Source organism: Myxocyprinus asiaticus, chromosome 46 (genome assembly GCF_019703515.2).
Source record: "Myxocyprinus asiaticus isolate MX2 ecotype Aquarium Trade chromosome 46, UBuf_Myxa_2, whole genome shotgun sequence".
Lineage (NCBI taxonomy): Eukaryota > Metazoa > Chordata > Actinopteri > Cypriniformes > Catostomidae > Myxocyprinus > Myxocyprinus asiaticus.
Genome location: NC_059389.1, coordinates 12,688,867 through 12,715,596, shown reverse-complemented (window position 1 = coordinate 12,715,596; position 26,730 = coordinate 12,688,867). Strand labels below are relative to the sequence as shown.

General features: G+C 37.0%; 1 protein-coding gene and 2 pseudogenes across 1 annotated transcript; 2 read left to right on the top strand and 1 right to left on the bottom strand.

Annotated features, from left to right (window-relative positions):
• The first annotated feature begins 1,639 nt into the window (after nt 1-1,639).
• LOC127435930 (ovochymase-2-like) lies at nt 1,640-14,584 on the top strand. The gene is made up of 17 exons (XM_051689739.1): nt 1,640-1,692; nt 1,784-1,956; nt 2,044-2,139; nt 2,243-2,394; nt 2,759-2,954; nt 4,629-4,731; nt 4,846-4,979; nt 5,310-5,453; nt 6,267-6,397; nt 6,989-7,082; nt 7,313-7,444; nt 10,729-10,809; nt 11,054-11,237; nt 11,686-11,731; nt 12,698-12,884; nt 13,765-13,898; nt 14,294-14,584. The coding sequence occupies exons 2-17, from the start codon at nt 1,872-1,874 to the stop codon at nt 14,465-14,467; spliced, it is 2,073 nt and encodes a 690-aa protein (XP_051545699.1). The 5' UTR covers nt 1,640-1,692; nt 1,784-1,871; the 3' UTR covers nt 14,468-14,584.
• An 878-nt stretch (nt 14,585-15,462) lies between these two features.
• Nucleotides 15,463-19,979, top strand: LOC127435929 (NADH-cytochrome b5 reductase 2-like; annotated as a pseudogene).
• A 156-nt stretch (nt 19,980-20,135) lies between these two features.
• On the bottom strand, nt 20,136-26,386 carry LOC127435857 (rab15 effector protein-like; annotated as a pseudogene).
• Nucleotides 26,387-26,730: the final 344 nt, after the last annotated feature.

Below are 26,730 nucleotides of genomic sequence, written 5' to 3'. Positions count from 1 at the left end.
ATACACTCACTGAGCACATTATTAGGAACACTATGGTTGAAAAAGTGCCCAACTTCTGCTGTTGTAGCCCATCTGCCTCAAGGTTCGACGTGTTGCGCATTCTGAGATGCTATTCTGCTCACTACAATTGTACAGAGTGGTTATCAGAGTTACCGTCGCCTTTCAGCTCGAACCAGTCTGGCCAATCTCCACTGACCTCTCTCATCAACAAGGCATTTCCATCCACAGAACTGCCGCTCACTGGATGTTTTTTGTTTTTGGCACCATTCTGAGTAAACTCGAGAAACTGTTGTGCATGAAAATCCCAGGAGATCAGCAGCTACAGAAATTCTCAAACCAGCCCGTCTGGCACCAACAATCATGCTACAATCGAAATCAATGAGATTAATTTTTTTTCCCCATTCTGATGGTTGATGTGAACATTTACTGAAGCTCCTGACTCGAGTTTGAATGAATTTCAGCACTGCATTGCTGCCACACGATTGGCTGATTAGATAATTGCATGAATAAATAGGTGTACAGGTATACTTAATAAAGCGGTCAGTGAGTGTAAGTGTCTTTATCTATTTGCACTTTAAAATATATTAATTAATATATATTAATTATTATTTTACATATTATCTTCCTTTATTCTGTTTAGTTATCATTTTAATTTAGCAATTTTTGTTATAATTGCTAGATTATAAGATATTATAAGATTTTGTAATAAAATAATATTTACATTTATATTAATACAATAGTTTAAGAAAAATAGCAAATAATACTTATATGTTTTCACATTTCAAAGAGAGAACTTGAAGAATTCCAAAATCCAGCAAATTCCAATAAAATGTTAGATTAAAAGGTCATTCTGGTCCTAAAGGGAAAACATCTTTGTCAAAGGAGGAGCTTTTCTCCTTCAGCTGAATCACAAGTAGTTGTAAAACCTGTAAAAGGTCAGACAGGAAACTGTATAAATGAGACACGCACATACACAAAATATTTCTGTATTTATTTTGATGGTGTTAAATAAAGTATTAATTCTAAACGCCAAGCAGGTAACATGTTTGATAGAACTAATTTAATCACTTTTTTTTAACAATACTGCCATGCCATCCTCTGCTCACCATGCCTGTTTCCTGCTTCAATTCACTTAATGAGTACAAGACATTATAAATGGGGTATTTGCGGAAGAGACCATCCCCAAACCCTTCTATAAATACCCCAGTCTTAGCTTTTGGCAGCACAAGACACAGGATGTCTCATTTATCCTTCAGGACCTTTGTTGGCTTTCTCAGCTTGCTGTGTTGTCTCCACATTACCTTCCCTGTCCATCTCAGTGGTAAGAAAATGCTTAATTAAATTGTAAAAAAAACTGGAATGGGAACAGATCACACAATTTTTCATAATGTCTAGATGCAAAATGCGGCTTTCCAAAGGCAAGAAGCATACTTGACCGTTCTTTGAGAGTCGTCGGAGGGTCAGAGGCCAGAAAAGGTTCCCATCCATGGCTGGCACGTAACAATATTGCAATATTGAATATTTTCCCTTATTCAGTGACAAAAGCTTTGAGATGTCATTGTAGACATATCAGCTATTCTACAATCTTCTACAGGTGTCTCTTAGGATCCGAGGATCACATTTCTGTGCTGCAGCCATCTTGACAGACCACTGGCTGTTGACTGCTGCTCACTGCTTTGCAAATCTTCCCTCGTAGGTCCATTAATTTAGCCATGAGTAATCATACCTTTTCGACTTTCAACTGTCAATGCTTCAGTTACTCTTGAATATTGCCTGCCCTTAGGGATTTCCTGCACATTGTTGAGGCTGTAGCAGGTGAATTCAATCAGAGAAAGGTTGACAGAGGGGAGCAGAGCTTCAGCGTAAAAACAATGAAGTTCCACGAAAAATATCAACGTTTCTCACCCATGAGCTATGACATCGCTTTGCTGGAGATCAATGGACACATCCAATTTGGCAAGTCTTTCCATGAGACAGTCCCAGATATATTATCACAAATACATGAGCCATAGAAACTAATATAGTTGTCTGTTTCCTTTACAGGTGATTTTATTAAGCCTATTTGTCTGCCTTATCCTGGTGAGAGGTTTCCACCCAAAACCACATGTGTTGTTGGTGGTTGGGGTCGAATTAAAGAGAGTAAAAAGTTCTTTAAGAACATATTTAGAATAGATTAAGGAAAGTCCTCAAATATCTCTAACCATTACCAGCATGAAGGTGAAAATGTCTGTCTTCTTTTTAGGAGGTCTACTTCCAGCAGTTCTTCAGGAGGTACATCTGGACCTGGTAGAGCAAAGCAGGTGCAAACATGTCATGCAAAATCTCAGACCTGGACAAAAGACCTTCACAGTCTTGTGTGCTGGCCCAGAGAAAGGAGGGAGAGATGCCTGCCAAGTAAGATGACATTAAAGACATTGCCCCAACGTTAACATCAGTAAAGGACATTTATGATGTTATGGTCTCCTATGAGATTTTTCAGGTTTAGAGTGGCAGACTTGATTCAAGCTCTTGGAACTCTCTGTTTATGCCCAGAGTGAAGAAATTAAGATCTCATTTCTGGCTATTTTTTATTTCTCCTACAGAATTTTATGACAAACATCAGATAAAGTTGATAGCTAAATTAAACATAAGAGAGATCTCTAGTCTCCTGAGCTATGAAAGCGCAAACTCTGAGCAATGACATTTTACTCTCAATGAGTCCATCTTTAACAGCTTTTAAAAAACCCTACAGTAAGTCCTGTATTTGCCTGTGCTCCAGGGCGATTCTGGGGGTCCTCTCCTTTGCCCCAGAGCAGATGGGCGATGGGTGGCAGTGGGGGTCACGTCTTGGGGTAAGGGCTGTGGTCGGAGCTGGAATAACAACAGAATCAAACCTTCATCTAGAAGAGGCTCACCTGGAGTCTTCACTGATGTCTCAATGTTCTTGTCATGGATCAAGTTCAGTCTTAGAAAAGGTACTGTAGGTATTTTTTTTTTTTTGTAGTTTGAGTTCTTTAGGGAGCTGTTTCTATTTGCTTTTACAATTCTAGGGGTTATGTAGTGAAGATGTTACAAATTTGAGCTGCTGTCTGAAAGATTATAGGTCATGGGGGTCTTTTTCATTATACTGGAGTGCAGTGAAGCCATTATCTGTATTTGTATCTGTATCTGTTCATGTGACAAAATTATCTGTATCTGTCTTTGTATTGGATAGAACCGGGTGTGGGCGGGGCTTAAACTGGAAGTGCGTCAAATCTAAATGAAATGTCAATTTTTAATGTTACTCTTAAATGTATAGTTTGTATTGATAAAATATGCCTTGTATATGCCTTTTCATAATAATAGCCTAATAATAATAATAATAATAATTAAACAACTATTATTTAAAAAAATATATTTTCTTTTTTTTTTTTCTTACCAGATGAAGCTGAATTTGTAGGCTACATTAACTGTGGAGTATGTTGTTAACTGTGGATTCTCCTGGTATTTCTGATATTAATATCTGCATGAAACAGAACTTTCGTTTGTCTGTGCATATATAACAACATAATTCTGAAGGCAGGAGGTGTCAAGCAAACTGTGAAATATCAAGCACACATTTTGCAGTGAATAATAAATACAAATTCAAACATTAAAATAAGTGAAAATAAAATCAATATAGCCTACAAACAGGTGGAATTCCCATAAATCTATCAGGAATTTTTATGAGAAGACATCATTATTTAGTTAAATAATAATAATAATAATAATAATAATAATAATAATAATAATGTTAAATTTATATTGCGCCTTACTAGAGGTAACACAGTTTAAAGAAGAAGAAAAAAAAGATGGAGCATGTTTCAGTTTCTTTGTTTTGCATAAGGAGGAATATTCCTAATAGATAAATACTCTATGGAGCATTTAAACCTTTATGGAGCATTTTAACTTTTTTTAGGAATAAATCTTAACCAGATAATTTCCTTAATCGCTGATGTGAATATAAATGTGGTCAATTTTAAAAGACAGCTAGACAAGCTCTGATGTGAAATCATCACTTCAGGTCAGGAATTAATCATCACGCTCAGGTTTAGGCTATAAATGAATACATGGGAATCCTGTGTGAATCGTGTGATACATTAACATAGACATTTCAAGAAGTGGAAAGTGTATATGATTCCGTATATTAATGTTACACTTGATAAGCTCCATACATGCACAATTTACAGAGACCGCGCTTATCCCATAATTTTCCTTCTGCCCCCCAGAAACATCTGACACCCCCTCCCAATCCAATGAAGAGACAACCACTTGCCCACCCTAAAGATCAAAATGCTCCTACAAAGATTGCATCTTAGTACTGCCCCTGCTGTAAATGTTAAACAGACAATTTTTGGTGTAAAAAATTCACAAATCAGATTGGTCAAGTTGAGCGTGATTTCACACTTTTAGGTGTTCAAATTTGGAGCCATGTTTTTAGACTCTTTGTCAAGTTTAAAATATCTTGAACTTTAAAATAACATAACTCGAGACACCTGCGTTCTGTTTTATTCTTTGTACTGCTTGTGGCGTTTTTAGTGCAAGAACACGTTTGGCCTGTACATTTATTGTAAATTGCTTAGGATAAAAGTGTCTGCTACATGACTTCTTTTATACTAAACTAAATGTAGGTGTGGACAGGTCTCTGTGCAGTGTAGCTGATGGAGTTGTACCTGGAAGTGAAGGCATGATCAGAAATCCTGCTCATCCAGACCAGAGCTACAATAACAATGAGTGAGTCACATGTGAAGTATCTTAGATATTTGCTGCTCAGAGGCTAAATCTTTTCACAAAAATCTTCTAATCAGAATTTGAACGCAGTTTATGTTATATGTTTTGGTTGGGCAGAATTTGCTGGTGGTCTATTCAAGTTGATGCTGGTCAAAGTACTTTATTGGAGTTTCTGAAGTTTGATCTGGAAAATGACGCACTGTGTCAAAGTGACCAGCTGACTGTGTATGTGGGTGAAGACAGACGGATAGGTGAGGCGGAGAAACAGTAGGACAATAAGGAGAATTCAAAATATGTACATTTCGTCCTTCTTGGACATGGAATCTCAATAATTGTTGGTTGTATGCAGGGTGACACAAAATACCCTTAAATAATGTACTAACACTTGCAATATTACTATATATCTGATCCTGAGCTTGTAATAACAAGAGGTTTTGCTGTTGTAATAAAGGGAACTATCCCTTTATCTTAAGCTATCTTGCAAAGTGTTTTATAGAGAAGTCTAATTATATTGCCTGTTAATACTAAATGTAATGCTTGTTTCATCTGAGTATGTTCTAACTTATGACCATGTTCACTAGGGAGATTCTGTAGCAGCCAGCATCCATCTTCGATACTTATTTATGGTTCCCACAGTGTAACAGTGCAGTTTGTGTCCGATGTAAGCAGTACAGGAGCTGGATTCACTATGCAGTTCAGTGGTGTTGGGGAGAACTATAGTTTTGGTGAGTTGAAATGGTCAGGCTGGTTTCTCTTGCTCTTGGTTTGTTGCACCCAACAGTCCCTGAAAAAGTCAACAAAGTTTAAATCAGTTTGTCTTAATATGTCAAGCCTGTTTGGTGACAGTCCAAAACAATTAAAGAGATTCCAAAATTTACTCAAACCCATATGACTTTCTTTCATCCATTGAACATAAAAGGAAATGTTAGGCAGAATGGCAACCTCAGTCACCACTGATTTTTCACCTTTTGTGAAGAAAGATAGTCATACAGGTTTGGATGGAGAGGAGAGATTTTTTTGCAGTTCCATTTGTTAATGCTATTGGCACAGAAATTACACATTTCACCTGAGTCATGCTGTTGTTTACCAGCATTGCCTCATTTACACGTCTACCATATGTATCCATACAATTCCATAATTAGAAAATGTTTCACCCTGCGCTCTCTCAGCTTGAGCCCAACTGTTGCTGGTTTGATCTGTTATTCTGTCACCTAGTCGGCGAGGTCTGATTATTTCCCCAGACTGGTGTATAGGTAAAGAGAACTAATTTCCCCCCGAAGAATTCTGTTTTTATACTGCAGCCGCTCATATATTTCCCTCAGAGAGAAGAGAGCTTATCTCAGTGGGATTGTTCCCATAGTCACATGTCTAGCATTGGGCTGTCTACCAGCGGCAGGTTTGGAAAAGATAAGAGCCAGATTCAAATCACCACCCTGCTCCCCTCAATATGAGCCCTTGCCAGACAGAAATGCGACACCATGCAGCAACGTCATCAGCCGGGCTCTATTTCGCCAGTTTCTCCTTTTGTGTTTGTGCAGGAGCGGAATGTGGAACAATGGTGCTGTTACAACCCGACAGGGTCGTGCAAAGCCCCGCCTACCCACAACCCTACAGCAACAACACCCTATGCCGCTGGGTCATCTATGCTCCAGAGGGCCACATAGTCAAGGTAAAAACCTCTGTGCTTTGGCTCAGTCAGTGCCTGGCATTTCTTGTCTGTCCAGTCGTGACCCATCTGTCCGGTCATGAATGCATGCATGCAATGAGATAAGAGGCTCTGATGTGATCGGTTTCACTGCTAGAGAGAATGCGATACTCAATTAGACTCCAAAAAGCGACGTCATGACATCATCACACAGTCATCCTAATGTTATGGCATATTACCCGTTAGTTACAAAATGTGTTGTGCATTATTTCTTACCATAACCCTTACAAAAATTCTAGAGTTCTTGCAAACTAGCCACAAACTTGCCACAAATTTGATTCAAATTTGCCACTCATTATTTTCACATGCAAATGAGCTTGTGATTAACTGCAGATATTTGCCAAAAATTTGCAGCTCTTCACCGGTATTGGTGAACCTGCAGCAAACCTTTGGCAACAGTAGACAATTTGCCGCAAATTTGCAATGAACTCTCGATTTTTGCAAGGGAAACCTTCTCAAGTAGCCATATTTGTATGTACAATGTGTAGTATCAATCATAGAACCCTATCTGCTAAAAGTAATAATAATAGCATAACCTTACTTTGTATCTTGAAGCTTGACTTTGATGACTTTGACCTTGAGGAATCAGAGAACTGCAGATATGATTCAATTACAGTGTTCGGAGATATTGATGGCGAGGATGAAATAGGTAAGTACAAACAGACACTGAAGAAACATCAGATTCATCATCAAAAACTGCAGCATTGCATTTCATAGTTCTGTATTAGAGTCACTGAGAATGTAAATATTGCTTTGTTACATTTTAATGTTACACTGAGTGTGTTACAGTGTCAGGCTAGTACACAACTTGACGATTTTTCAGTAGAGCATTGTGGGAAATGTAGTTCTCAATTCTATACAGTATTTTTGTGTTTTTAGTGGTTGTATGTGGCAGGAGCCTCCCTCCAGCTGTTCTCAGCTACGGTCATGTAATGATTCTACAGTTCAGCACAGACAGCAGTGTTTCTGCCCGCGGTTTTAATGCCTCAGTGTCTTTTATCAGCAAAAAAGGTAAGAATTTCAACATGAGCAAAGAAACGCAAACTGCAGGTGTTCAAATTTGATCTGAACTAACCTGCCCCACATGTCACCTACATGTTCAAATATTACTATGCCACAATATAAACACACTATTTAACTCAGTATCTGCACTATTCCCAAAAGTCTATAATAAAACATGTTGCATTTTGTAGTCTATGCATGCATTTATACATACATTTTACTAGAATAGAATAGAATAGAATTATAAATATATAGTTGTCACATGGGGAAGTTGTCACAGGGGTTATTTCTCTGTGATTATAAGGTTTTGAGTCTAAAGTAAATTTACACAAATGTGTCTTTTTCTGTAGTAGTGCAGGGTTTTGTTGTTTCTCACCACAATTGTACAAAGCAGTTATCTGAATTTCTGTAGACTTTGTCAGTTTGAACCAGTCTGGCCATTCTCTGTTGACCTCTCTCATCAACAAGGCATTTCCATCCACAGAACTGCCCCTCACTGGATGTTTTTTTGTTTTTGGCACCATTTGGAGTAAATTCTAGAGACTGTTGGGTGTGAAAACCCCAGGAGATCAGCAGTACTCAAACCAACCGTCTGGCACCAACAATCATGCCACGGTCCAAATCACTGAGATCACATTTCCCCCCCCCATATTATGGTTGATGTGAACATTAACTGAAGCTCCTGACCCGTATCTGCATGATTTTATGCACTGCACTGCTGCCAAACAATTGGCTGATTAGATAATCGCATGGATGATTGTTGGTGCTAGATGGGCTGGTTTGAGTATTTCTGTAACTGCTGATCTCCTGGGATTTTCACACACAACAGTCTCTAGAATTTACTCAGAATGGTGCCAAAAAAAAAAAAAAAACATACAGTCAGCTGCAGTTCTGTGGATGGAAACACCTAACTCAGATAACCATTCTGTACAATTGTGGTGAGAAGAATTGCATCTCAGAATGCTATTCTGAGATGCGGGTTGGCACTGTTTTGGGACCTACACAATATTAGGCAGGTGGTTTTAATGTTGTGGCTGATCAGTGTTTATTTATTTATTTATTGTTATAAATTTTGGGTAAACAAGTAAACACAATAAAAACCACACAGGCATACATTTAAGCAAGGGTCAACTATATAATGAAGGCAGATTTTAACCAAAAGTTTAAACTGTGTTGTCAGGGCAATATAACATTTTTATATAACGTTGACATTTTTATAAATGTCAGGTCGAGCAAGTTGTCACATAAATGTGCAAATATCCTATTTTGAATAATTCAAATAAAGTCAATTACTCATAAAAGTACTTGAAATATACTAGAAGGTTAAAAAATCTTTTTAACTCTGCGGACCCGCCAGCGGGTCCAAAAGGGGGCGCTATGACACCAAAAAAGTTTACGCTTAAAATTTTCAAATTTCAAGTGAAATTTTCAAATAACAAAATAAGGCCTGAAATCATCCATGTCACAAATCAACGCCACCTAGAGGTTATGTGGTAGACATATTAAAATTAATATAAAAGTCTTTCAAATAGCACTTAAATAGACAAATATATACACTACCGGTCAAAAGTTTTGAAACACTTACTCATTCTTTATTATAATTGTTTTCACATTTTAGAATAATAGTAAAGTCATCAAAACTATGGAATAACATAAATGGAACTATGGGAATTATGTTGTGACTAAATAAAATCCAAAATAAATCAAAACTGTCTTGCTCTCGTCCTTGCCATACATGTCATGGAAATTAACCTCCTAACATCACAACTTAGAGTCTTAAACTTTTATTTCTAAACTTCTGGAAAAAGTTGTAGCTTCCCAGTTACAATCACATCTAGCAGCCAATAATCTCTATGACCCTTTTCAATCTGGGTTTTATCTGTTCCACAGTACTGAAACTGCTCTCTTGAGGGTTGTTAATGATCTTCTCCTCTCTGCTGACTCTGGGTCCCTCAGTATTCTGATCCTGCTTGATTTGAGCTCTGCTTTTGACACTACCTGTATATGCCACAACACACTCCTTTCCCGACTCTCAGATATTGGTATTACTGGCACTTCTCTATCCTGGTTTTCTTCCTACATCACTAACAGACAATCTTTTCCCCTACTGCTTCTCTCACTCAGGGTATCCCCAGGGTTCTGTTCTGGGTCCTCTATTGTTCATAATTTACATTCTCCCACTTAGTCAGATCATCTGTCATCATGATATTAGTTATCACTGCTACGGTGACGACACACAGATTTATACAACTGCCCGTTTTGATGAAATTCATGCAATCAGCTCATTAACAGCCTGTATCAATGATGTAAAAATTTGGTTAAACAGCCATTTCCTCAAATTCAGTGACGACAAAACAGAGATCATGTTTTTTGGACCACAAACACTTACAAGAATACTGACATTTGTATTGATATTGATGGAAATCTGACCAAACCCTCCAAAATCATTAAGAATCTGAGCATCACTTTTTCTCTCACTTTTGAAGCCCACATCAGAACCATCACTAAAATGGCATTCTTCCACCTACGTCACATTGCACGACTTCGACCCCTTCTTAGTTTGAAGGATGCTGAATCACTAGTTCATGCTTTCATAACATCACATCTTGATTACTGTAACTCTCTCTTCATTAGCCTAAACGCTAAAACCATTGCCCAATTACAACACTGTATATCCAAAACACTACTAGAGTTCTCACAAACACTAAGTGGCCTGCACACATTACTCCCACATTGTTTAGTCTTCACTGGTTGCCTGTCTCTTGCTCTTAAGTTCAAAATTCTTCTCTTAACCTAAAAAGCTCTCTATGATCTGGCACCTCATTATTTATGTGATCTGCTGCACCCATACACACCTGCACGTTCTCTACGTTTTTCTGATTCCAAACTGCAGTCTATCCCCAGATTCCATCTGTCCACTTTTGGTGGTAGATCCTTCAGTGTAATTGCACCTAAACTATGGAACTCACTGCCTCAGAGCCTCCGCAAAATCTCCTCCATTTTCATCTTCAAGTTTCATCTTAAAACTCATCTTTTCTGAGAGTACTATCTATCCATTGCTGATTGCTGAATTTAAATATTTTTTTCCCCTAACGCTGATTGTAACTTCTGTTAAAATGTATCTTGATTGTAAAGTGACCTTGAGCTTTTGGAAAGGCACTATAAATAAAACACATTATTATTATTATTATTAATCCACAGTATTGTATAAATAGTGAACTTTTAAATTTGAGTGTGAAAAATTGCAGGTGGCAGCCCAAAAATGCCCCAGTTAATGTTACATTTCCTCATAGATCTCAGAGAGACGGCATATGAAGATCAGGGGGAAGAATTAGAAGCTGACAGCAGAGTAATCTTACCACATTTACAGGCTGGTTTGTCCTGCACACAATTGCCTTTGTCATTTCTGTTCTCTTGGCCTGTTCTCCACTACAGTTACAGTACATCAACTTTTTCCTTGTCTCAATGGCCTAGAACTATGTATGGAATTACACTAGTTTAATTTTTTTTTAATGAGCTAACATACACGTATTGAGTACACAAATAATAATGCATGTATCTCTGAACACTGATTGTGAGTGTGCAAATATTCATGGTTGAATTCCATTAACTTCTCAGCTCCATGTGGAATGCCTGATGTCTTTGCTCTCTCTGAACTGGACGTCCTAGGGAGAGGAGAGGATGATGGGAATGTGCCCTGGCTGTGTCACATGAGCATCAGTCTGGGTGCCAGTCATCATTGCAGTGGGATGATCATCCAATCAACATGGATTCTTACTGCCGCACTCTGTGTCTATGACCTGTGAGCAACCAACATGCAAAAAACTGCAGATAAGACAGTTCCCAGTGCCATGCAAATGAATAATTAAAGATGAAATGTGTTGAAGTTTTCAGTGTTAAAATACTTTCTCATATGCCAGCTTAATATGCACAGACAACTCAAAGTAAGCCATTTGTGGTTTTGTAGTGCCACTAAAACATGCTCTGTTTGTTTGAGCATCCCAACCAGCCTGACACAGCAACATTGGCTCAACCAGTGGCTTGAGTTTGGAGCTTATCTTATCCGACTAATGAAAGATGGGGGAATGTTAGGGGAAACCTGTTTGAAAACAATCCATATTTTTGCAACTCTGTGGTAACACTAGTGGTGCAGAAATCTCACTTCAGTTTTAAATTCTCATGAATAAACAGCACAGTCTGTTGGTAAAAACTATTAAATTTTTTTATGAAGATGGTCTATGTCTTTGCAGGGAAGAGAGATTTGTAAGCGTAAGGACAGGAGGCTCAAAGGAACAGGTGAGCGGGAGGTTTGTTTGATTTTTGCTTCTATTATGATGAGATTACACAAAATGATCAACCCAAATAGGACGTGTTCCTGGATCAACATTCTTTGCTGGTCCTGGAACAACATTCCAATCAACTGATCAGATCTCTAAACCTAAATTTACCACTAAAAATCTATCACTAAAACTACCACTTAAATCAATAACTGCTTGATGGGAATGTTGATCCAATAACATCTTTACTTGTATAAATCATGTTAAGCAGATAATTAATATTTCTCCTGTGTCTTCAAGGAATAGTCCACCCAAAGTGTAAATCATGTACTCGCACTCATGTTGTGTCAAAGCTGTATGACTTTCTTTCTTCTGTGGAACACAAAAGGAGAAATTTTAAAGAATGTCCTGGTTACTTTTTCCCATGCAATATCAACAAACAGGGACAGCTTTCAAGCTGTTAAAAGGATGAAAAAGCAGCATAAAAGTACAATACAAGTGGTTTATATGACCCATGAAGAATATTTTAAGTTTTCTGAAGCCATACAACAACTTTGGCTGAGAAACAGTCTGAAATGAAAGACATTTTTCACTGAAATGTACAGGAGAGATGTAAATGATTTATTCACACTGTTTTGTGAACCTGATCAAACGTTTCATTGAAAAAATCAGACACAGAACATTTGGTTCACAAATGTGACATTGCTACTTCTCTCATGAACGTGCCAAGGAGAACTAGGGTGGATGTTGATCTTCTCCATGGATAACGGCTTAAATTTCGGTCTGTTCTGCACCCAAAAGATTTGGATAATAGAGCATGAGTTGTATGGACTGCTTTTATGGTTCTATTGCAACATTTGTGAAGCTTGAAAACTCCAGTCCCCATTCTTTGTAATTGCATAGAAAAGAGCGACCGGTACAATCTTTTAAATTACGCCTTTTTTGTGCCACATATCTCTTTAATGCATGTATTTCTTTCTCTCAGGCCCATGATGTTAGGAAAGTGATTATACACCCTCAGTTTAATTCCTCCTCTCTTGACTATAATGTGGCTTTGCTTCAGCTGAGCTTTCCACTGACTCTCAGTCATAGCATGCAGCCTGTGTGTCTCCCATCAACTGGACAGGAAATCCCACCCTCCCTCCACTGCTGGGCATGGAGAAGCCAAATGTGTACGTCACCCGTATCCCTTCACAAACATGAGCTCATTAAGATGCCTATTGTGAAGGGTTACTGGATATGTGTGTGGTTGTATGCAAACACGACCTTTCACAACTGTTTGAATAAACTGAATGTTTACATGAGTTTCGGAACTTGAATGTTTGACATTTTGCTTTTGAACTTATACGACTTCTTGCCTTCCAATGAACTTGAATGTCTTTTTGTGTTTGTGAATGTTACTTTCTTTCTTTTTATCATTCATTCATTCATTCATCTTTCTTTACTCTCTTCCCTCCCTCCCTCCCTCCTTTCTTTCTTTCTTTCTTTACTCTCATTCATCTCTTTCTTTCTTTCTTTACTCTCTTTCTTTCTCTCTCCCTTTCTTCCTTTGTCCAACCTTCCTTCCGTCCTTCCTTACTCTCTCCATTTCTTTCTTCTTTTTTTCCATCCTTCCTTCCTTTCTTCCTTCCTTGCTTCCTTCATTACTTCCTTCAGTCCTTTCTTTCAATTCACACATTTTGATTGAAAAATATAAATTTTATTAAAGTTTTTGTCTACTTCTTGCATGTCTTTTTTCAGCTCTCACTTATATCTTAAAATTGGAACTTGGCAGTGTGATGATGTTGGCAAAGTTGTGTGTGATGTTCCTAATTTTTAAGTGATAAAAGCATCTGCTTAATAACTACATGTAAATTTTAAAAAATTATCACTAGCTTGAAAAGTCATATAGAACTTCTTTTGAACTTGACTGAATTCTTGCCAACCAATATCGTCTATCCGACATTCTTTATCTACCTGTTCATTTCCTCTTGATTTAATTTCTCGGTTACACTTTTGTTCTGTGTATCTGTGTGGCTCTCCAGACAAATGGCTGTCTATGTATATTTTTAGCAGGGCAAAAACATGTACAGCTAAAAATATCTGTGCTGGAAGGAACGATGTGTGAACAATGCATCAGACGTAGACTGACATGTACTATGTTATATGCTGGACTGACTGAGCTGGAAAGCACAGAAACATGCATGGTAAGGAACACAATGTAAGGAGAACAGTTGTTTTTTAACAGTAGGAATGTAATTGAAGACATTCTTCCCTCTAGTGGGTAAATTTGGAAATGGCTCTTAAATGATTACTGGCAGTCTGCACTTCAAGGAAATAACACACAGGGATAGTTCACCCAAAATATAAATTATTTTATCATTTACTCACCATTGTGTTGTTGAATATAACATCTTGCACTTGTTTGTTTGCATACATAATTTTATAAAATGCTGCATAGTCATATATGTGTTATCTCATTTATGTGTGTGTAGTATTTATGTTAATTTTTCAATGGTGACCAGGAAAAAGCTAGTAAGAGAGCAGGTATAATGTTTTTTGGAATATTTATGTGATATCAACCTTTTGACCTTTTTTACAGACTCAGTGGAACAACTCAGGTGGACCTCTTGTTTGTTTGACAAACACATCTGGTATTGTTTTGATGGGCGTACAGAGTTGGGGAGAGCCTTGTGGAGGGATCCAGAAGCCTGCACTTTATTCTTCATTACCAGCTCTTATGCAATGGGTCTCACAACATTTGGACACTGAGTGAAGACTCACACACAGAAACTGCAGATCAACAACCAAATAAAATAATTATCAGTTTAAATGCATTGTTTTCTTGTTTTAGATAATTTTACCTATAATTAACCTAAAAATGTTTTCCCCCATAACAGAGTTGAACTATTAAGCTTGAAGAAGCCATTATTAGAGTAAATATAATGACATACTAATTAAGACATTCTTCTGTTTGAAACATGTGGTCAAAAATCATAATGTATAAATTAAATATGGATATAATTGAAATATAAAAATAATTTAAACCATTATTTCTAAAGGGGGGGATGCCACAGCATAACAGGGTCGAAAAGTCAGGGACAAATTCATTAATTCATTCACTTCTTTTTTGGTTCTTTCTTTTGTATCTATCCTAACTTTCTTTCAAACTCTCTTTCAAACTTTGTCTTTCCTTTGAACTTTTTTTCTTTTGAACTTTTTTTCTTTTGAACTTTCTTTTGACCTTTGTCTTTCTTCCAAAATGTCTTTCTTTGAACTTTCCTTTGAATTTTATGTTTTTCAAAACCTTCACAAAAACACTGACTCTAAATATTTTTCAAGAACTTTCTTTTAACATTTGAACATTTTCTAAACTTTCTTACAAACCTTTGAAATTTCTTTCTTTTTTTCTTTCTTTCAAAACCTTCACAAAACTCTTTATTAAATAGATTTTGAAATGGCTTTCATGCAGTGCTAAATAACTGCTGTTCAGTTTGGCCTTGTGTACTTGAGGGGTTCCTTGACCCAACCCTTGCAGTGGGGTGCTCCCACATCATTCACAGACACACATCAAGAGCCATATCCAATCCTCTGTCACAGCCTGCTCATTTGAATAATTTTCCTATTGGCTAGGGCCCAAGTGGGGCCCACACCAATTGGCTGAACTGCATTGCAACTACACCCACTCACATTCCCTGGCCTTGGTGCAAAGGTTGGTATGAACTGGGAACAACTTTTACCTCACATGCAGTGAACCCTGACCATATTAACTCATGCAGTACAGAAAGGAAAGATTGCAGCATGGATCAAGTTCTAGTGAGTATATCTTTTCCTTTTACAAATTCTCAGTGCTTTGCAAAAAAGCAATTAGCACCTTCCCTTACCCCCCTGTCAATTACACACTTTTCTCTTCATTTGATTCTGGTTAGAATGAAACAGAAGTGAAAAAAAGTTGACAGGTAATTACAGGCATATGCATATTATCAACTCGATGTTGAATGTAGCTCAACACATCAAAAGCTGTTTATTGTTCTTGTGCAATTTCCAATCTGCTGTATTTATAATGAAAGTTGCTTATGTCAAGTTTGTGCAAGTGGGTATTTGATAATGTATTTAGAGTGGCCCTAAAAAGTATTTGCACACTATAGCATATAAACTATCTATGGACTATGGACATGTTCCACTAAGTTTGACATCCAGAAAATATCCAAATATATTTTGTCCTCTTTTGGAACAGTATACCTATTGTTTAATTATTCAAAACCTCCCACGCTTGTGATATGTTTTGCTTGTGCTGTATTTTTCATTCAAATTAATGCCACTTGATTATATGTTTGGTTATTTAATACAATGACATTCATTTTTAAGTGTGGCTTAAGTGTCTAAATACATTTCAAGGCCACATTAATAGTAGTTATGCTGTAGAATGTAGATATGAGATCAATGGAATCAAGAAAGCATGTGAAAAATATAACATAAGTGTGTGTTGTAGACAGCACCTGTATTAACTGGAGTATCTATAGTGGTGATCACGATATTGTTCCTCAGCCTGAAACCCAGAGGCTCTGATGGAGGACGAAAGCAGAGAAAGTTTCCAAGAACCTTGCAGGATCCAAATGTGAAATATCCATTGCGACTCAGAGACAAAGAGGTCTGTCTTAGCAAAAGCATCAAACTGTTCCTTGCATGGTTCTATATCGTATTAACTGCATGTAATAACATTGCAATAACACTGCAGTTACTTTTTTTGGGGGGTGAAGTTTCTTAGTTTTGGTGAAGTTAAAGGGATAGTTCACCCAAAATGAAAATTTGGTTATTTAGCAATAATATTGTAATATTTTTTCTGCAGCTGCAGCTTTTTATTTGTTTTACAATAGGAAATTACTCATGACACCAAAAAATTCCGCTTTGGTTTACCGTCCTCCTCTCACATCCTGGGTCTGCCTATCGATATGACATTGCATCACTGTTTTATCACACCAGTAGTCACCTGACCCAGATACCTCACATGTTTTTACACAAAGCAATAATCACAATAAGATCTGAGTTTCACGTTATGATCCTGTATTCTTTCTCATAGGTCAGCATGTTTACCTGTCTGCAAAGGTGAATGGGAGCCTGGTTATCCGTGCATACACACCTGTGTCCAGCGATGAAGACCAGGGATTCATTGATCTAGTTGTAAAGGTGCTACATTACACCATTTTGTATTTTCAAATTACCCTTAAAGGGATAGTTCTCCTAAGTATAAAAATTCTGTTATCGTTTACTCACCATAATGTTGTTCTAAACCCATATGACTTTTTGGATCACAGAAGTATTCATTTTGATTGTATAAAAATGCAATGAAAGTGAATGGTGACTGAGGCTAACATTCAGCCTAACATCTCCTTTTGTGTTCAATCATGAAAGAGTAAAAGTCATACTGGTTTGGAACGGCATAAATGTGAGTAAACGATGACAGAATGTTTATTTTTTTGGTGAACTATGCCTTTAATGATTGTTTGTTGTGGTGCAGCTGGATTTCAAATACCCTATTACCAAACCTAATTTTGCATTTTTAACAAACCTGCATGTGTTTTGTATCCATATGTAACAATTATTAAAGAATAATTTATTTTAATATCTCACATCAGGTCTATTTTAAAAACTCTCATCCAAATTATCCCGATGGAGGCAAAATGTCTCAGTACTTGAATGACATGAAGATTGGAGACACCACTGATTTCAGGGGACCAAATGGGTTGCTGGTATACAATGGAAATAGTAAGAAAAAAATTATGTGTGAAAACCTCATTAAAACCAACGTTTGTAAATGGTTATGTAGGGAATTTAGATTGTATTAATTATGGATCATTGTTTATCTTAATTAATCACACACTATTGCTAATTTCAAGTCTCTACAACTTTCAGAAAAAAGGGTACAAAGGCAGCCACTGGGGAGGTGTCCTCAAGGGGACCTTTTTTGTACCTCTAGTTAAAATGTATTTGGAATTTTACTCATTTTGGGTACATAATTATACCCAAAGAACTTATTGTGTACCTATATATCCTCAGGGAACAAAAACAGACATTTTTGTCTCCTTAAGGAGACAAATATGTATCCAAAATAAGGGAAGCACATCAGTGCCAGCTTTGTACCTTAAATGGTACCTTTTTTTCTGAGCGTGACCAATATATTGTGTTCAGCCACTAGAGGGCGATGGCTTATTGTTTTATGATTACTGGCTCTACTTAAAGGGATAGTTGAACCAATATGAAAATTCTGTCATAATTTACTCACTCTCATGATGTACCAAACCTTTATTGCTTTCTTTCTTCTGTGAACAAAAAGGAGATGTTAGTCAGAATGTTAGAGAGTGACAGCCATGTAGTTCCTACATTTCTGCTTATCTTCTTGTTTTGTGTTCCATTTGAGTAGAACAACATGTGGGTGAGTAAATGATGACAAAATGTTCATTTTCGGGTGAACCATCTCTTTATGGTGAATGTGTGACCTGCATACACTTAATGCATAATAAAATATTAGCTTTTTATGAAATGATTCAGATTGTGAATAGATTTTCTTACTGATATTTGCAGGACAGTTTGCTATCTGACCTGATAAGAAATCTGAACCCAAAATGTGGAAGTTTAGACATGTGGGCATGATTGCTGGTGGAACAGGTAATGATGGATGCATTATGGCATGACTCTAAGGCATTGTTTTTTTTTTTTTTGCTGTAGGTTTTAAAACATTGGTGCATTAAGCCAATGACCAATGTAATTCATCAAAATACTAACTAAAGATGGCATGTTCATGCTTTCAGGCATAACCCCAATGTTGCAGTTGATTAGGAGCATAACAGCAGATCCATCTGACACCACCAAGTGCTCCCTTATATTTGCCAACCAAGTCAGTCACATCCATGATGAAATATGGAATATAGAACCAAGTGAATATATAAATAAGCAATATAATACTGTAAAATGGAGCTTAATATGCATATGGAGATTAAAAGGATAGTTCACCCAAATAGGAAAATTCTGTCATAATTTACTCACTGTCATGTTGTTCCAAATCCATATAATTTTTTTTTTCTGTGGAAGACAAAAGAAGAATAAACAGAAGTTAAGCAAAATATCTGAGCTGCTCTCTCCAAGTGGATGGAGACAAGAGGCTGTCAAAAAGAACATAAATTACCATGAAAGCATTGTAAAAGTAGTCCATATGACTTAAGCATTATATTTCAAGTCTTTTGAAAACGTATGGTAGCTTCGTAAGAAAAGACTGAAATTTAAGTCATTATTCACTGAAAATCTTGCTTTACAACAGTGTTTTTTTTTTTCACACTGTCATTGTGTGGAATAGAACAACTTTGACTTACGCAGTAGAAAGTCAAACAGGTTTCAAAATGATACGTTGATGGTGAGTAAATAATGACAGAATTTTCGTTTTTTTGGGTGAACTATTCCTTTAAACATATGCATGTTGTTTTCAGACAATGGAACTTGTGGCATAATGCTGAACTCTCTTTTTTTATGTTATTTTCAGAGGGAGTGTTAAGAGGTTGCATAGCTACATTGTGTATTTTTTGTAATGCCAAGAAGAACATTCACACATTGTTAAAAAACAAAAAAAACAAAAAAAAACAAACAAACAAAAAAAAAATGTTGCACTTTTCCTTTAATGTTGGTTGACTGTATTCTAAGAACTTGTGTTTAACTCCCACAGACTGAGAACGACATTTTGTTACAGAAGGAGCTGGAAGAAGTTCATCAAAATCACCCTGATAAACTCAATCTGTGGTACATACTGGACAAGCCTTCAGAAGGTACAAAATACTCTATTTACCACTCCTTGTTTAAGTAGTATACCCCCCTAAAACATCATGCTTAACAGTGTCTTTTGATTTAATTATCTCATCTTCTGTGCTTTTTTATGATCATTTGTCTGCCCTGCAGTACAGACAGTTCTAAAGATTTTCAGTCTCTGTGTTCTTGTGACAGGGTGGAAATACAGCAAAGGGTTTGTTGATGCTGACATGATAAAAGACCATCTCCCGCCTCCGGCCAATGATGTGCTCATCGTGATGTGTGGCCCACCCCCTATGATCCAGTATGCATGCCTGCCAAACCTTGACAAGCTGGGCTACAAAACAGAGAACACTTTTGCATATTGAGTTTTTGGTCACTGATTTACTGTATGTGTTTGGCAAGCATGTATGACAACTTTTGTGGTTTACATCTTTGATGCACAATGTCAAATTTAAGTCCAGATGTAGTTTTAATAATAAACCATATTTAATACGTGTTATATTTTCTGTTTGTGGAGAGTTAAAGCAGAAAAGTTAAATGTGTGCTTCAATGGAAGCAAGGCAATCCTAGCTAGATTCTTAGCTATTTGCAAAGCTATTTAAATAGGCTACTAAAACACACAGAACTCCAATGATTTGTTAGCAAAAATATCATTTATTTCATTATCATTTATTCAGTTAGGTATTATTGAGATACAGGGAGACACATGACACTAGTTATTAGGCATAAGTGGCCTTTTAGACCAAACGAATTATTGAACTAAAAAAGAAAAGAAAAAACCTAGACGCAATGCAATGAAGTCAGGTTTCTCGAAATGCTTTTTTAAAAGTTGACGTGCATTTGAGCTTTTCACACTGCGCTTTACAAATGTACAATGTGAAACCTCGGAACATGAATACCCAGGATTAATTATTAACATAGGGTAAAGTATGAACAGTGTGAAACATGAAACAGGATAAACCATGATTCCAAGTGTGAAAAGCCCTTTTTTTTCTTTTTTTTTTTTTCTCCCCAATTTGGAATGCCCATTCCCAATGCGCTCTAAGTCCTTGTGGTGGCGTAGTGACTCGCCTCAATCTGGGTCGCGGAGGACGAATCTCAGTTGCCTCCGCATCTGAGACCGTCAATCTGCGCATCTTATCACGTGGCTTGTTGAGCACATTACCGCGGAGACCTAGCATGTGTGGAGGCTTCACATCCACGCACAACTCACCACATGCCCCACCGAGAGTGAGAACCACATTATAGCGACCACAAGGAGGTTAACCCAACGTGACTCTACCCACCCTAGCAACGGGGCCAATTGGTTGCTTAGGAAGCCTGACTGGAGTCACTCAGAACGCCCTGGATTCGAACTTGCAACTCCAGGCGTGGTAGTCGGCGTCTTTACTTGCTGAGTTACCCAGGCCCCCCGAAAAGCCCTTTTGTGACGTGACACCAAAAGCGGCACTCCTGCAAGAGACGCAAGAAAACAGCGGAACGATGTGCAGGGTCCGTCTAGCGAATGTTTACAAAGAAAAACAGCAAGACGTGACGCAACGGTCAAAGACATCCATCTATTATAAACAAACAATTATACCATGGTCTACTGTATTCTAATGCTTTGATTTAGTAAGGGATAATCCATGGCTAGGTCTGCATTAAATGATTTTAATGCACAATGTGGATGCCAAGTCAGGTGGTTGGCTCCATGCATTCATATCTTTTAATGCACATCTAGCCGTGAATTATCCTGCTTATACCATGGTCATTTGCCAGCTTTGATTAGTTAATGCTGTCATTTGTTTTTGCATCGCAAATTTCGACTGGAAGGATAAAAATATAGGCTAACTTTATCTACGGGTCAGATCTAGAGTTCTGCCTGTTCTAAATCAGACACAGAGATAAAGTAGTGAGATAAGATCACATTTAAAAACTCTGTAAATCTCTAACATAGACGCGAGCGCTTGACCAACGCATGGCCTACGCGTGCTCCCATTGTACATACTTTACGTGCACTCTTGCGTTGCTCTGGCTGTCACAAACCTCACACCACAAGGGGGCGATAATTTGACTCTGTGGTCCTGTGTCTTATGAAGTAAAAAGCCATCCAAACATGTCCAAAATGACTGGATATCCATTGCTAGTTGCGGCATCTCCGCTGCGGATGCCGTTCTATTTCTAACTGGCTCTGACAAATTGGTCCCGTAGTTGTTTCCATTTTCTCTTTACAGTGTCGTTATCAGAATTTAGGGAAGCTGCAATTTCTTGCCAAGCATTTTCAATTGCTGTTTTATTTGAATGGAGAGGGGACGAGGGGTCGTAAATATGTTTGTATAATCTAACTTGTTCGGCAAGACTCTCCTCAAATTGCTGCTCAGCCATGACAGTTGTTGACTGAAAACAGAAAATCCGCTCTAACACCCCTTGGGGCAACGCAGAGAATGCAGCTCATACTTGCGCTGGGTTATGAATTGAGCACATTTTACTACGCAACGACGCATGGAATCGAGTTTGCGTCGCAAGGTGTGTCTGTATTCGCGTACTTGAGTGAAGTATGTTTGGGCCTTTACTGTTCACAATGAGGGGAAAACCATCCAAAACAAATTGAAACCTGCAGAACTTGATGTCTGAGACATCCATATGTTATCCATTAAGAGTGCATTATTGATTGAATTCAGAAAGAAAATGCGATATGGCCTTGCACAATTACAAAATTGCAAAAGCTTTTTATATAACAGTCCAGAGCCCTTCTATCAAGGACTGGTAGATAAAGTTAACCGTTATTTTTATCCTTCCAGTCTAAATTTGCACTGCAAAAATCAGTGACACTTTAACTAATCAATGCTGGAGACTGACCATTGTACAAATGGTATAATCCATTGCTAAACAATTTTGAATGCACTTCACAGAAACTCTTCGCACCCACATCATGCGTTAAAATGGTTTAACGCACACCTAGCTGATGCAAAAACGTGTTCTGCATGCACAGCTTTTTATAAGACCTGTGAAAACATGTACAATGCGGCATGTATACCCAGTGTTGCATTAAAAGTGTCTGTTACCAAGGTGTGAGCTGCCCCTTAGAATTAACTAATAAATATACAGTAGCAAGAGAATCTACTGTAAGTTTCAGCTGTTAGGTGAATTTAACTAGCATGATAAGAGGGTTATCACCCTCCTTGCCAATTATAGTTTGCAACATCCCACTTAGAGCGACGAAGCATTTGGCTCCTTTGAAGAAATGATCAATAAAATCTTGATCAATTCGTAAACACTTTCCGACAGCTGCATGCAGATTGTTGCTCAGCAACCCATAAATGTTCCCTTCATCATTTTTGCATCCAAAAAACATGAAAAGCGCATAACGGTCTCTGCCAACGGAAGCGCAGAATTCCACCATCCTCTCGGCTTGGGTTCTCAACACCACTTCCATCCCAGCCATTTGCATGATCTCACTATAGATATCTAAGGACAGTTCCTCAACGTTCTCCACCATTCTCTATGGAAGATGTAAATCCTGGACTGCAATCTGAATTCTGGGGTTCTTGCTTAGCTGATCCAACACAGCCCAGACCCAGTTGGTGCCCAGAAGAATCTTCTGTTCTGGGGTCATAGCCGTGCAGTTAAAGATGTTGGTGAGATTAAGTTGGCTGCTGCGCTGGATGTAGGTCATTAGAAAGATCTTGTTTAGGGTTGAAGAACTCGGGTGGAACTTGCTCTCTGGATCACTGGAGAGCAGATACTCCTTTGTTCTGGATGAAGCAGCTTGGATGCAGTCACAGAAGAGAGAGATGAGGTCTGGTGAGGTGGTTTTGTTGGGTTTAGACCATATAGTTCTAAAAAAGCTGGTTTTGGCTTCATACTGAAGATCTGTTTGGTTCATTCCTGGTCCAGGTCAAAGCGTTGTTTCCCTTATACACTGCAAATATTGTAACAATCATGTAACTTCATAACAAGCAGATGATTACATTTACTTTTACAACATTTACAACATTTTCTGTTTCTTCAAAGTTTGCTTTCAATTAAGTAAGTTGCAACAAAATCAAGTTAAATGGATATTTTACCCAAAAATGAAAATTCTCTCATAATTTACTCACACTCATGCCATCCCAGATGTGAATGACTTACTGTCTTCTGCTGAATGCAAACAAAGATTTTTAGAAAAATATTTCAGCTCTCTAGGTCCATACAATGTTGGCCAGAACCTTGAAGGTCCAAAAAGCACATAAAGGCTGCATAAAAGGAATCCACACAACTTCAGTGGTTAAATCCATATTTTCAGAAGCCACATAAGTGTGAGTGAGAAACAGATCAATTGATTATATATTATATTCAATCTCCACTTTCACATTCTTCTTTTTTATTTTTATTTTTATTTATTTATTTTTTTAATTTTTTTTGCGATTCGCATTCTTCATAAATATAGCCACATACTGGGCAGGGAGGAGAATTTATACTAAAAAAGGACTTAAATATTGATCAGTTTCTCACCCACACCAATCATATTGCTTCTGAAGACATGGATTAAACCGCTGGTGTCATATAGATTATGTTTGTGCATCTGGAATGGCATGAGGGTGAGTAAATGATGAGAGAATTTTCCTTTTTTGAGTGAACTATCCCTTTAAATTCAACACCCAAAAAGGAGATACTGACATATGTATACTTCAACTCCAAACAATTATAAAATAACTGAACATTAATTTATTTTTTTATTACCCATGCATATACACAAATAAATATAGTACAAATGTAAGAAGACTTTACATTTCAATGTAATAACATAATAAGTACTTAACATTAATTTAATAAGTATTTGCATAGCCGACATGAAAAACTTGACATGTCCACTATGTGATATGCTACAATCCATCTGAAACTATTTTAAATAGAATTTTGTTAATAATTGTATAATTATTATTCATGAAGCTTTATATTTGTAGCATTTTTTTATTTTTTTTATAATTCATTTGTCATACCGCAGGACCATTTAAAATTATCTAGTCAAAAAAAAAAAAAAAAAAAAAAGGGAAAAACTTTAAAAGAAATGGTGACAATTAACAGGATCTAATACAGGGTATATAAACTTTCCGTTATACATTTGTATAAATTGTAAAAAAAAAAAAAAAAAAAAAAAAAAACATTTGCATCAACGACTTGTTTAACTTCTGAAGCAATAATTGAACATTGTTCTAGAAACATTTATTGCTAATAGACTCTGAAATGTAAAGTATTACCAGATAAAATAACTCACCAGTATAATTCTCTCCTTAGTGTTGGGTGAGAGTGAACCTGCAGTCAGATCTTTCTTCTCCTTTTTGGAGTCCTATTAAGATAAGTGCTAATTTAAGGCTCAACCATAGTGTAAGGACCACCTAAAGACAATGTTTGCCATTTCGGTCATGGGATACACTGAACAAGAAAGAGATTTTCTTTTAGCTCATCTTTCGTAGTATAAAGCCCCTTGTCCAAACAAGCCCCTTCTTACTCATTGGGTTGGATTAAAAGGATGTATAGCAAGCAAACAACCATTTCTTCTTGACAAAACATACTGCTTTTACCGTATCACACATATTTGAACTAGGTTTAAGTAAAAAACCTTCGAGAACTAGTAAGTAGCAAGGGATTTACTCGCATCCATTTACAAGAATAGCTAGGCCAAATATCAAGACAAAACATAAGAGCTTTATCATTTGCATATTACACAAAATATATATATTTTTAAACACCTCTGACACAGGTAAGTTTTTATAGTGCATTATAATCTCATAACGAACCAAAAAATAAGTAGTAATACAATAAAAAATAAAAATAAAAATAAATAGTGCCGTGTCTTGTGCTGGGTGGTGAAGAGGTAAGTAAGATTGTGGCGTCACCCTGTTGTAGCACAAGCACACCACATCCACAATTGTGAATAAGTGTAGGTAATACTGTAGTGTGACACAGTTCAGTCCTGAAGGTTGGACAGCTCAAAGCTGCAGGCAAGGAGGGTTAGGCTGAGGTATGTGAGAGGTGTGATTCCGGAACACTCTCACTGGGAAGGAAGAGATAATGTGGCGCAGACCAATCACACTATGGCAGTTCGGCTGCGTCTCATTCCTCTTAGTAGCTCATCTTGGCTCAGTAAGTACTGTAAGTAAGAGGAGGTGAGGGGGCCTGTATTAGCTTGAAGCTCAGCGCAAGAGTTAAACTTGTGACTTTAGTCTTTTCACATATGTAGCTACCAGTTTCCACAAGATGTTTCAAAGCTTTTCTATAACATAACTATATAGCAAGACGAACTACAAAAGGTTTCACCACTCAAATGTTTAATGACATTTTTACATCATAAATGGATCTTAAAGGGACAGTTCACCCAAAAAATGACAATGTCATTGTCTGTCATTGAACTATCCCTTTAAAATTAGTGCTTAATAACTTTAATAAATATATCAAGTCCTAATTTCAAAGCAATAAAATAAATGTTAGACCCAAGACTGTTTACGTTGATTTTTTTGGAATACAGTTTGTAATAAGTATCATCTGACCTGATACTAAATGAACAGATTCTTTTAGAGCAATAATTGGTTAATAAATATTAGAGTTAAAAAAGTTGTCAGTATGCACTTACCGTGAGGCTGTTAATTCCTTTTGATAAGGCTTCTATCTGCATATCTGGTCCTTTAGCGTGCAAAATCTACAATGTCAAACAATTCATCAAACAAATTTATATAGCAGTTTATATTCAACATTTGGCCACACAATGCATTACAATGTGCATATTAGAGTGCAACGATGGCTATCGACCTTTCGACATTTAATTATGTGTAGGATATGAATTATAGATATCTGTAATTCAGTTTTCACACATGCCAATTCTTGACATCAGTATGGAATTACTACAAGTGAAAATGCTCATTTTTATATCTGTAATGAATTTCTCACTAGTAGAAATTCCAATTTCACATATCATCAGTGTATAACTTTCTAGTTAAAACGATAATTTTTTATATCATTAATTACATTGTTACTAGTGCAAATGTCCATTCCTGACATCAGCAATTGAATAACTAGGAAAAAAAAAATGCTTATTTCTGATATCTGGACAATTTGATATCTGTTTTTACTAGTGGCAATGCTAATTTCAAATATATAATATTATTGTAACTAGTAAGAAAGTCTGTTTTAAAGCTGATGTAACTTTGTCAGTGTTAAAATACTTTCTTCTATCCCAGCTTAATATGCAGAGACAACTACAAGTAAATAATTTATAGGTTAACT